Source organism: Eublepharis macularius, chromosome 8 (genome assembly GCF_028583425.1).
Source record: "Eublepharis macularius isolate TG4126 chromosome 8, MPM_Emac_v1.0, whole genome shotgun sequence".
Classification (NCBI taxonomy): domain Eukaryota; kingdom Metazoa; phylum Chordata; class Lepidosauria; order Squamata; family Eublepharidae; genus Eublepharis; species Eublepharis macularius.
This window is the reverse complement of record NC_072797.1, coordinates 104134815-104147617: the sequence shown is the minus strand read 5'-3', so window position 1 is coordinate 104147617 and position 12803 is coordinate 104134815. Positions and strand designations below refer to the sequence as shown.

General features: G+C 42.8%; 1 protein-coding gene across 2 annotated transcripts in view; it reads right to left on the bottom strand.

Moving 5' to 3' along the window:
• The window catches only part of UHRF2 (ubiquitin like with PHD and ring finger domains 2), a 122498-nt gene that overhangs the window by 68282 nt on the left and 41413 nt on the right, over positions 1–12803 (bottom strand). For both annotated transcript variants that reach the window (XM_054986518.1, XM_054986517.1), the window contains exon 3: positions 11081–11343. In XM_054986518.1, coding sequence (XP_054842493.1) covers positions 11081–11343 — 263 coding nt within the window. The remainder of the gene's footprint in view (positions 1–11080; positions 11344–12803) is intronic.

The following is a 12803-nucleotide window of genomic DNA, read 5'->3' as shown; positions in this document are numbered from 1 at the left end:
CAAGGCAGACCGAGTGGCCGTCCGTGCGAGGCATCTTGGTCGAGCAAGTCCCACACCTCTTAAAGAGTGCCTTTTCGGCCATCTCACCCGGCTGAAACACTCACTTTACCAATCGAAAAAGAAGACGAAACGTTTTCATCGACGATCGCAGTGGACGCAGCTAGCTCTTCACCGGTCGGCGGCAAAAGAGAAACTGAGGGTGAGGGGGCGCCTTCCGACGGATGGCCGTCTTAGCGGGAAAAGCCGCACATGCGTGGTCGGTGGAAGTGCGCCCCCTGGTGGAAATTTTAGCTAGAAGAAAGCTCCGGTCGGCAGGCCTGCACGCGTGCAGTCCCATGTGGGGATGAACAGAAGACGGACAATGAACATATAATGACAGCCTTTTTTTTTTTGAAAATTTTTATTTTTTAATATCTAACATAGAAAACTGCAAAAAACTACAAAAATACAAGAGAAAGAAGAAGGGGGAAAAAGGGGAGGGGGGCTGGGAAAAGGGGGAGAGCAACATACAAACACTACACTACATCTCTTGTATTCCCTTCATGCTGCAATTTTTCTTAAAAGTTAACTTTCTAACATGCGATCAGATTAGTAGATCTTATACAGTACAAGCCATATTCAGGATCAGATCTTCTTCCCCCCGCCTTGCGTCTCGGTCTCAATTCTCTCTGCGCAGCTGGAGCAGCTGTGCCCGCTCTCTCCTCCCCCCCACCTTCCCCTTCAGACTTTGGACGTTCGTCTTGATGGAACTCCTGATGATTGAACAAAAAGTCTGTCAGCTGGGCTTCCGATGTAATCTTATAAATTTGATCCTTATAACTAAACAAAACGCCTTCTGGAAACAACCATTTATATTTCACATCACATTTCCTCAAGAAAGCCGCAAGTCCTTTATACTTGAATCTTCTTTTACGAGCCAAAAATGGAACATCCTTCAAAATTTTAACCTTGTTGCCCAAATAATCCAAGTCCACATTGTACGAATTATATAAGATGGTGTCCCGAGTCTTCCTAGATGAAAAGTCAATAATAATCTCGCGAGGCAGCTGACTCTTCATTACATACTTTGAAGACGTCCGCCGGACCTCCAAGATGTCGCTTTTTAACTCTTCTTTAGTTGCCTCTGCGAATGTCGCCAAAAGTCCAGACACCACATCTTTTAAATTTTCATTTTCCTCCTCTTTTACATTCTGAAGACGCAGTACCGTTTGGGCACGGTCCACTTGCAATCCTATTAATTGATTCTCCAAAAGCTTCACTTCCTTACTTGTTGCTTTCATGAGTACTGCGTTCTCGTGCGCAGACTGCTCTGCTCCGGTCGCTATTTCTTTAATGGCTTTCACCTGGCTCTCCACTGAATCAACCTTTTGCCCCATTTCATTCAGTTTCGCTACAAAGGGCTGCAAAGCATCGAAAACTGCTCGTCTCACCAACTCTTCCAAAGTTTCCCCCTTCCCCTGTAGCGTCGCCATCACCGATTTACTCATTGCTGGGCTCTGCTTTTTCATCGCCATCTTGGGGGGGGGACGCCAACTGAGTTCCGAAACTCGGTAAAGGGGGAAGAAATCCGCACCTTCTTAGCTTCAGCTCCCACCAATCCTTCGCATACGCTTAAGAATCAGAAGGGATTCGCTTACTTACAGGCTTTCACCTTAAATCTGCTTATTGCCGTTCTTCATGGCCCGGTAGCACACGCGGTGCTGCGCAAGTCTGCCAGCCTCCGTTGGAGCAAGCGGGCAATTTACCCCCTGCATTACTTCCAGAGGGTTCTTCCCGCGGCGCCCCGGATCCAGGCTCCCTCACTGGGAGTCCTGGAGGTTAACCCTCGCGGGTCAACCGCCCAGTCAGGCTGCTCAGACAGTTCCCCCCGGACCTGTGGAGAGGAACATCCGACATGGCCGGGAAAACGAAACCGAATCAACATAGACAGCTTGAAGGAACATAGGGCGAAAGATGCTAGTTTATTTACTTCATTTATACCCCACCTTTCTTCCCAATGGGGACCTAAGGTAGCTTATGTCATTACCCTCTCTTTCATTTTATCATGACATCCCTGTAAAGTAGGTTAGGCTGAGAGAACATGGTTATAATCTGGAACAAGGAATGGTTGCTGAGGATTAGGGACTCACAGAGAGTGAAATAGCTGGAACATGGTGGCACAGAAGATGTGAGGGTTGGAGAGATAATGGAACTTTGAGGAAAGATGAAATGGCTGGTATAAAGGAGAAATGAAGGGATGGCTGGATTGAATGGTTGTCCTGGAGACAGCCAAGTCTCTCTCTAGAAACCAGTTCTCTCATCTTACTGCTGCTATTACCACTCCCACTTTTCTCGTCTGCTACCCTTTTCTACCTACTTCTTGGATATTACTCTATACTTTATCTATACCTTGGAAGACCAGGGAGAATACTCAGTCTGTTTAAAAGAAAGGAACTAGAAAACTGACTTTAGCACTGCTGACATATCACAAGAAGAAACTTACAGGAAATCTGAAATTTTGTGTATGAAGTCTAGTGGTAGCAGAATAAACTATCCAATGTAAGAGGGCAGGCACTTACTATTAAACTGAGTGCACACATGTGGATATTTGTGTACAATTTGAAACATTTAGTCAGTGGCTGGTGGGCAGAAGGAGAGAAGGGACACCCAGAGTTATGCAGCAACAAGTCTAGGGGCATAGGGATGGGAGGGCCAAGAAATTGAGCAGAGTACAGCCACCCTAATTTCAGCCATATCCTACGTATTGTTCCTTTTAGAAACAAATATTATCTATTTCTCCATCTATTGTTCAATCCTCTACTACCATAAAGACGGAGGGAATGTATTTGTTTTTGTTTGTTTCAAAGCAAATGGGCTTCTGAAGATTTGAATGTCTTCGGAATATTCATTACAAATCCATACATTACAAGTTTGCAGTTATGAAGATTTTCAAGACATCTATATATACATAGTATGCAATGTTTCTGCCTACCTCCTATAATTGTTTAATACGCCTCTTTAAAATATACAACTTAAACTTTGAAACATAGCAATGCATTGCAGCACTCAAAATGCAGCACTGCAGTAAATGAACGCAAAGACAACAATTTTTACCAAAACCTGGGAGCCAAAAATGAAGCAAACACTTTAAATTCATATATTGCTCTTGTGAGCATTATAATCTTAGCAAAACATTAAAGAAATACTAACTTTTCAGTTAAACAGCTATCTGACCATATAATGGATGCAATTTATATCACATTGAGAAGCACGACAAATTTCTTACTGACTTTAACAGTTTGTGATTACAGCATTTCTAGAAAAATGCGATACCAAATTATTTTACTAGAAAAATGTATCTTGTAAAATGATCAAGTCTTAATATATGTATTTTAAAACTGAAACAGCAAAACTTGAAAAAAATTCAGTGTACTACAGAATTTTACATTCTGTAAAAGCTTAACCCTACTGAACCTGCTTCTAATTTTAAATATTAATGCTAACGTAGCAGAACTCTCACGTGATCTCCCATCTCTATGGAAACCTTTCTTAGCAATTGGTTGCCCATGAAGAAAGACTCCAGTTTTCCTTGACCACAGGCTCTATTTGAACATTCCTAGAACATGATGCAGACAAAAATGTTAACCCTACACAAGCATGCAACAAACGTATCCTGAAATTAAGCATTTTTAGAAAATGCTTCCATCCATTCCTTACCCTCCTTTAATTAGACTCTAAAAATAATAAGACCATTTTGATCCATTCATTGGATTCCAAATATAAACTGGTAGCACAAAATACCTGTTCCAGTTTCAATTTCTCTTTTCTCATCATTTTATAGGCAACCTGAGTCAAACACGGATAAAAAAGCAACAATAATGTGCAAATAGAAACAGGTGTGCATGCCCAGAACACACTTCTGGATATGTTATTGCACGTAAGATGTCGTGTAAAAGGGGGAGAAATCCCACATCCAGTGATGTATATGTGCAAGTGCCATCTTTTGTGCTGACAATAGTAACAGGGAAGTTACCTGTCAGGGAGTGGAAAAGACTAACAGCACTCTCCTCAGTTGAACAGCAATATCAAAGCTGAATGTGCAAAAAATTCAGCAGAGGAGATTCTTGCACACTACTGTATTCACGGATCCCTTAATATACACGAGGTCCTTTTATTTTGCTGAGGGCAATATATCCCAACTGGAAATACAATAAAATGTCAATATGCTGTCAGAAAATGGATTACAATGAATAATATTTTGTATACCTTAAAAACAGAGTGTTTTCTATAGATTATGAATCTAGTAATATGTTAAATGTAATCAATCACGTACTTTTCTATCAATCACTGCTTATGAAAAGAAAGGTGTTTATTAAAAGTAAATATTTATTCATCAGAACAACAGCACAAAGAGAATAGTTTAGAAATAAAAAATCTCTTTTTGCTGTTGTTCTAATGAATAAATATTTACTTTTAATAAACACCTTTCTTTTCATAAGCAGTGATTGATAGAAAAGTACGTGATTGATTACATTTAACATATTACTAGATTCATAATCTATAGAAAACACTCTGTTTTTAAGGTATACAAAATATTATTCATTGTAATCCATTTTCTGACAGCATATTGACATTTTATTGTATTTCCAGTATGTGGAAAGGCTCGGTGCCCTTCTAACCTACGCCCCATCCCGAGGCATGCCGGTGTTGGAGCTAGGAAAAATCCTCCTTCGACACTGATGTTGTGCAATGCCAGGTCCATAAATAATAAGACCAGTATGCTGCATGATACTTTTATGGCAGCTAATATGGACCTGGTATGCGTGACCGAGACTTGGGTGAGGGAAGGAGAAACAGTTGCTCTTGGTGAGCTGACCCCCCCCAGGTTATGCGGTCCTTCATCAGTCACGAACTGAGGGTCGGGGGGGAGGGGTGGCAATCCTTGTCCGGGAGGGTTTCTCCTTCAAGCCGCTTCCCGCCCCGAAGATCTCTGGCATTGATTGTGTGGGCCTGGTGTGGAATGCCGAGGAGAGTTTGGCTGTCTGCTTGGTGTACCGACCGCCCAGCGCACCAGCAGACGCCTTACCGCGCCTGCTAGAGGTGGTTGCTGGGTGGGCCTTGGAGTACCCCAGGTTGATGGTGCTGGGGGATTTCAATGCCCATGTAGATGATGCCACCTCGATACAGGCCACGGACCTGGTGTCAGCCATGGCAACACTGGGACTCTCCCAATTTGTATCGGCACCCACACATGAAGCAGGCCACACGCTAGATCTGATCTTCGGGATGGGATTGGATGTGGTTCTGGATAAAGTAGAGTTGGTGCCATGGTCAGACCACGCGGTTGTGAAGGCCCGGCTGGGCGTGCCACCCCCCTCCTGCAAGGGCGGTGAGCAAATTTATGCTCGCCCGCGGAGACTGATGGACCCAATTGGGTTCCAGAATGCTCTGCGGGAACCAATGCTCCACGGTGGTTCATTAGATGAGCTAGTGGAGGGCTGGCAAGTCCGGCTCTCTGAGGCCATCGATGAAATCGCCCCCCGTCGTCCTCTTCGCTGCCGGAATCGCCGGGCTCCTTGGTATACGGAGGAGCTGCGGCAACAGAAACGGGAGCTAAGACGACTTGAGCGCGTGTGGCGGTGATCTCGTGACGAGGAAGCAAGAACATCTTATAGGCTGTTTATGAAGTCCTATGAGATGGCGGTGAAAGCTGTGAAGAAAGAGTATTATGCAGCTTCCATCGCATCAGCTAGCTCTCGCCCAGCTAAATTATTTAATGTGGTCCGTTCATTGGTCTCCCAATCAGGTGGAGACCATCAAAAGTTGAATTTGGAGATAAGGTGTGAGGCTTTTGCGAGCTTTTTTACTGATAAGATCTTGCTTCTCCGCCGCGACTTACCAGCCACAGTTGATACAGTAAATGAACTAGAGGCCCCTTGGCCGTCTTCGGGACCCATATTAGATCATTTCAGCCCTCTTTTCGGGGAAGAGGTGGACAGGATTCTGCAGGTGGTACGGCCTACCACGTGCCCCTTGGACCCGTGCCCGTCATGGCTGGTGAAAGCCAGTGTTGACGGGCTTCGGAATTCCTTGGAGGCGATTATAAACCTGTCCTTGAGCTCTGGGGTTTTTCCCAAGGCGCTGAAGGAAGCTGTGGTACGGCCTCTTCTGAAGAAATCATCATTAGATCCTGCTGACCTGCTCAATTACCGACCAGTTTCCAACCTTCCGTTTTTGGGGAAGGTGATTGAGCGGGCGGCAGAGAAGCAACTGCAGAATTTCCTGAAGGAGACCTCAGCCCTAGACCCCTTCCAGTCTGGTTTCCGCCCGGGACATGGGGTCGAGACATTGTTGGTCGCCCTCACAGACGATCTCCGCAGACATCTGGATCAGGGCGGATCAGCACTGCTGATTTTGCTGGATCTGTCAGCAGCGTTTGATACGGTCGATCATGAGCTTTTGACCCACCGCCTTGCCGATGTGGGGATTCAGGGGACAGCACTGCAGTGGCTGTTCTCCTTTCTCCACGATCGGGGACAGAGGGTGGCGCTCGGGGAGAGGGTGTCATCTCGTAGGCCACTGGTTTGTGGTGTGCCACAGGGAGCGATACTCTCTCCATTATTATTTAATATCTATATGCGCCCCCTCGCCCAGCTGGTGCGGAGTTTCGGGCTTGGGTGTCACCAATACGCGGATGACACCCAGCTTTATCTGTTGTTGGACGGGCAGCCTGGATCGGCCCCTGATGCCCTGGAGCGTGCTTTTGAGGCTGTGGCTGGTTGGTTGAGACAAAGTCGGCTGAAATTGAATCCCACGAAGACGGAGGTCCTGTATGTGGGTCGTGGGGAGATGGCTTTGGGACCCCGGCTTCCTACACTTGATGGGGCAGCACTTACACTGGCCCCGAGGGTTAGGAGCCTGGGGGTGATTCTGGATTCCTCCTTGAAGATGGAGGACCAGATCACTGCAGTTGCCAGGTCTTCCTTTTATTATCTTCGGCAGGCCAGGCAGCTTGCCCCTTATTTATCTCCCCGTGACATGACTACAGTGGTCCAAGCAATGGTCACCTCTAGGTTGGATTACTGTAACGCGCTCTACGCTGGGCTTCCCATGGGCCTGATCCAGCGGTTACAGCTGGTACAGAATGCAGCAGCGCGGGTCATTGCTGGAGCACCGGTGTGGGAGCATATTACACCGGTGCTACGCCAGCTGCATTGGCTGCCAGTGGAGTACCGAATCAGGTTCAAGGTTTTGGTGTTAACCTACAAAGCCCTACGCGGACTGGGACCGACGTATCTGAGGGACTGTCTCTCACCATATGAGCCCCGGAGGACTCTCCGCTCTGGCGGAAAACATCTTTTAAGTGTCCCTGGCCCTAGGGAGGCCCGCCTGGCGTCGACCAGGGCCAGGGCCTTTTCAGTCCTGGCCCCGACCTGGTGGAATGCTCTGTCTTGCGAGACAAGGGCCCGGCAAGATTTGCTTGCATTTCGCCGGGCCTGTAAGACAGAGCTATTCCGCCAGGCATATGGCTAACGCCGGGCAGTGCCCGCCCCCCCCCCGTGAAGGGGGGGTTAAACCATCACCCCTATGCAAACACAGAGGCATGTATGAACCACTGGGCAGCATGAATTGTTATATTTAATGTTTTTAAATGTTTTTAAATGTATTATTTAATGTTTTTAAATGTTTTTAAACATGTTTGTATTTGTTATCCGCCCTGAGCCTGCGAAAGCAGGGAGGGCGGAATATAAATATAATAAATTAAATTAAAATTAAATTAAATGATAGAAAAGTACGTGATTGATTACATTTAACATATTACTAGATTCATAATCTATAGAAAACACTCTGTTTTTAAGGTATACAAAATATTATTCATTCTCCTTAGTAACAACAACATAAAAAATATGCTACCCAAACTAATAAAAACTAGTCAGTTGAGCAAACTCAGTGCCAACAATTTAGTCAAACCCTGTGTAACGTGCACTTCCAAGAAGTACGCCATTATTTTTTTTTTTAGCAAGGCCACTATTTAAAATAATCCAATGGCACAGTTATGTTATACATAATTCCTCCTCCCTCCTATAAACACCTTCCTTCCTTTATCGTAATAGAACATGTATATATTGGTACAGTTTTGCCATAAGATGGCACTCAACTGGTATTCAGAAGTATCTCCTCCAGGAGATCAAAAAGTGATGCTCCAGAAGTACATCCAGGTCATTAAGTTCACCATGTCAGAGTCTGGGTGAAGAATCCTGCTGTACTGAGGGACAGGAGATCTGGAATCTCGGGCAGATGAAGATGTTTGCCAACCATATATATATAGCTGTCAGAGTGATGCTTTATGTAAATATTGACCACAATAATGGACACTGAAGAAAAAACAATGAAGACAGATGATAATGTGAGTCCTGTCTCAGGTAAGGAGGAGTCTCTCTGAGACAGAATCTAGGCTATCGCTATAAATTGAGAAATCTTTAATGGGTAAAGGTGGAACTTCTAGTTGACACGCAAGTCACAGGAAGTCAGAAGGTTCTGCGAAGGAGGGGGGGAAAGGTGGAGTCCAAAGCAGCCAATTAAATTTGCAGAAAGATGATTATCTCTTATCAAAAATATATTGCAACCACTACTAAACATTCGACGAAGACCCTTAGGGCAGAGGGAAGTTACTCCTCCCGGACAAGTAGGTCAAAAGACAATGCCCTGTACAAGGATGACTTCATATTTAGTTTGATTCAGAGATTTCACTACAAACACCTTTGTCATTGATTTTGGCATAAGCTGCTGTAGCACAGTGATTAAGCGGCTGGATTTTGAATCAGGACTCTGCTAGTTCGACTCCTGCTACTGCCACAAACTCTGCAGATGGCCTTTGGTAAGCCACTCTTCTCAGCCCCAGTTCCCAAGCTGCATTGTGGAGCTAATAACAACAGTGACTTTGTTCACTGCTCTGAGAGTGGCACTAATTTGTCCAGAAGGGCAGTTACGACATTCCCTCATCCTTAGACAGCAGAAATGGCACCAGAGAAGTTTTTTAAAATTCAAAAATAATGAACTAGTTTATTTTAGAAGGGAAAGGTCAGGCAAAATCAGGGGTTGAAAATTTATGAGGTAATTCTACCTATCTATCTGAGGTAAAATCAGAACATGCAGATTTCAGTTCTTTTGCACTGCACAGATAAAGTAGAAATCAGCAACTTAAAGCTCCAGGGCAAATGTAGCCCTCAAAAAGCAGCTTGCTACCTTCCAAACTTCTTGGGGTCTAAGGGTCATATGACATCAAAAGGATACAGGAGAAAGCACACTACTTCAGCCCAGGAAGCCCAGAGGCAAAACCACCATAAGGGTATAAGGGAGATTTCTCTTGGATCCAACCAAGAATCCTAAGCTAACTCCCACAGGAAAAATAAATAAATAAAATATTATTTTATTTATTTGAATAAAATGCCAGCCCAATGTAAAGGTAAACAGGTGCCCCATGAGAAATTACACAATCCAGTCTAAGCGTCTGTCTTATCCACTCTCAAATTCCAGCATCATAAGAATGGTCAATACTTGTGAGACTTTGGCAAACATTCAAGGATACTTAAATGGAATTCCAAATATCAGACAGGATAATCTAGGCACTTTCTTGAGTTAATCACAAAGACAGGACCATCTTCTGTCAAACTTAACATATTCCTAGTACAGCCCCTGGTGAGGCAATATCTGAACCCCTACAACTATCACAAGCATTTTAGATTAGTGTCATCTTCCAGAACCACCTCTACCAACAGAATTATACTCACTGCTCAGGATCAGGTGGAGTATGCTCTAAATCTCTCACCTTTTCCCACCCACCCCAGCCTCCTGCACTGTCTCCCTCCAACCTGTCCTTCCCTCTCTCATCTGATCTTCTAGCAATGCATCCTCAATCCATTTGGCCAGACTCACATTCTTCCACCTCCTTCTCCCAGAATTTGGCAACACTGAGCTTGCCCTCAGTAAATACCATTTCCCACTCTACCCTCCCTTCTACGCTGATCTCTTGCCCCTCCACTCTCTCCCCTTTCCTCTTGCAAATAAATCCCTACAGTTTCAGCCCCCCTTTGGAGTCAACACACATACATACCCCTCCTTGAATGGGTTCCTCTCCAGGCTAGCCACAGGTAAGATACATCAATTCTTATCAACACTAGGGATTATAATAATTTGCATAAGGGTTTTGTCATATATTGTTCCCACAGAAATTACCTCTTCTGTTTTGCTTTTTCACTATCTTCTTTCATGGCTAATAAAAAGGACAACCCGTTTAAACAAACATGCCTCTTTCCCATGGGAATATTGCTTCAATATGTATTCATGTATACACAGGCTTAAGATTCTGAAACTTGGGTCTAGCCATTCGCACATGTATATATATATACACACACATATATGTATATAGGTATGCATATACAGGAGCCACTTCCTGCTTTACAAGTTTATCCGCTTTGCCCACCTCATGCCAACAGATGTGTGTGTAAAGAGCCATGATTATGGCAAGTGATAACTAACCACTGTTCTCCATCCCATTGTAGGTGACTTATCCATGAAAATAACTTGATTTTTGCAATTTCCTTAAAATTAAGCTTTCTACATTCACTAAACACACGCATGAAATTCTTGGCAAATATTCCACCACCAATGAAAGATACTAAGTAAATAGAGTACTGACAAAAAATGCCTTCTGGATTACTCCTTCACTGTCTTTCAAACTCATTTAGTTTCTTTTGTTATTTCCAGATCATTAGTTCTGCAACAACTGCTTCTAGGCTATCCGCTACAGAAAAAACACTACTAAAGAGTGAATTATGGTTTTACATCCTGTTAAAGATTGAATTTCTGAAAGGGAAGAACTGAAGTAAACATTTCATCCCAACACTCAGATAGGAGCCCCATCACTCCCAAGAAATTCACTATACCCAACAAAATGTTTTATATCTTTTAAAATCTTGCTTCTTTGTAACTTTGAAATGTAAGCTTATTTTCTTAAGGACGTCAATTTCTTGGGAAATTCTTAGTTTATACAAACCATAAACTCACATGGTGTCCTCATAATAATATCAGCAGCACTTACTCATCATACTTGATATGATAAATAATATCTTCATCATTGTCCATATAATCTGAATAAGATGTGGAAGGTATATTGTCCAAATTATTTGTATTTTCTCTAGAGTGATCTTGACTTAAGCTTCCGTTAGTCCTTTTGTAATTACTGCCACTCTTTCCTTGAGCTTTTCCATTTTTATGTCCTTTTGTTGCTCGAGTTACATTTTCTATATGAGCTTCAAACCACGATCCAATAGTGACATCTCGGGCATCCACCAATTCATTTATCTAAAAATAAATTTACAATTAGTGATTGCCATGTTGAAAAAATAAATTTAACAATGTTATATTCTCCATTATAATACATTGCATTACTTTAACTGTAAGCAGGACTTTCTACCCTCACATTCTAAATAGAATGCTGCCCATTTACAATGCAGTTCTAAGCAGAGTTACACCTTTGAAGTCAACAGGTTGAGAAGGGTGCAATGCTACTTGGGACTGCATTATTTAGAATACCACATTGATTTGACTGAATAAAATGTGCCAGAAAAAAATTTAAAACAAAAAGTAAGAAGCCACAGATTTAATAAAATAGACTTTGTGTTGTCTTTTATTCTTCCCATCTTCATGACACTGTTCTCATAAGATGTCTAAGTACACTTGCACTCCCCAGATTTTAGCCTTCTAGTATTTCATTGGTTATTTCCATAACTACATTTTCTCTACAGATGTTTTCTTATTCACACGACATTGCTAGCCTTAGCCAGTGGGGGGAACAGTTCTCTCTCCCCTTCTTCCTTCCTCATATACACCACCTACCAAGAAAAACACTTAGCATTGCCAATGGTAACTGACAGCTTTTTTTACATCTTATATCTCTAAGAGAAAAGTACAAAATATATGAATTTCCAGATAATCACATTTACTGTATAAAAAGAGATTATTATACATTTCTTGAATGAAACCAGAAGTTTCCCCCTCAGAAAGCATTTCTAGAAAACAGAAATCAGATCTTCCTAGCACTCAAAGTGCAGTACTACATTTTGCAATTTGAAAGTGTGATTTACTGCCCACCCTCAGCACACTTATAACAGCTGGGACAGACTAAACTGTGGCTGACAAAAGAGTAACAGGAGTTTATTTGGCAATGCCAAACACGTCATGAGTGGAAAAATTACTTTCCACCATGTCCATGCAACTAAGTGATTGTTTAATGTCTGCATGTATGTAGGATGGGTGCTCTTGCACTACATCTCAGAAGCATCTATAAAGCCCTTTTAAAAACTGTGACAACTCAAGATGGCTGCAACAGTCCATGAGTTTATTAATCATTCTTACTTGTGAGAGAAATGACTTCCTTGAGAGCTGTAAAAGTACACATCTCTCTCTTAAAAACAAAGTTGAAAGACTACACTGGACTAGCATGGGTCTAGCACTAGCACAGCCCTGAAAATAAGATGCAATTTTCTGTTGTCCGGTTTTCTCAAGTTGTTCTAATTTCTAGTTAAGAGTTTGAAAACTGAAAGCAAAACAGAACACTGTTATTTCTTGAATCTTGCATTTCCCAGGCCAAACTAATTAACAACACTATGAAAGTTTTCATGCTACTCTATAGCAAGCTTAACTGCATGCTAATTAGATACTCTATCCATTTTTCCCTAAATCATCCAGCTAACTACAGTTATGTTACTGTTACAGTTCAATATTTTATTAAGAGAGAACACTCATTTTAAATGAGTGAAAGT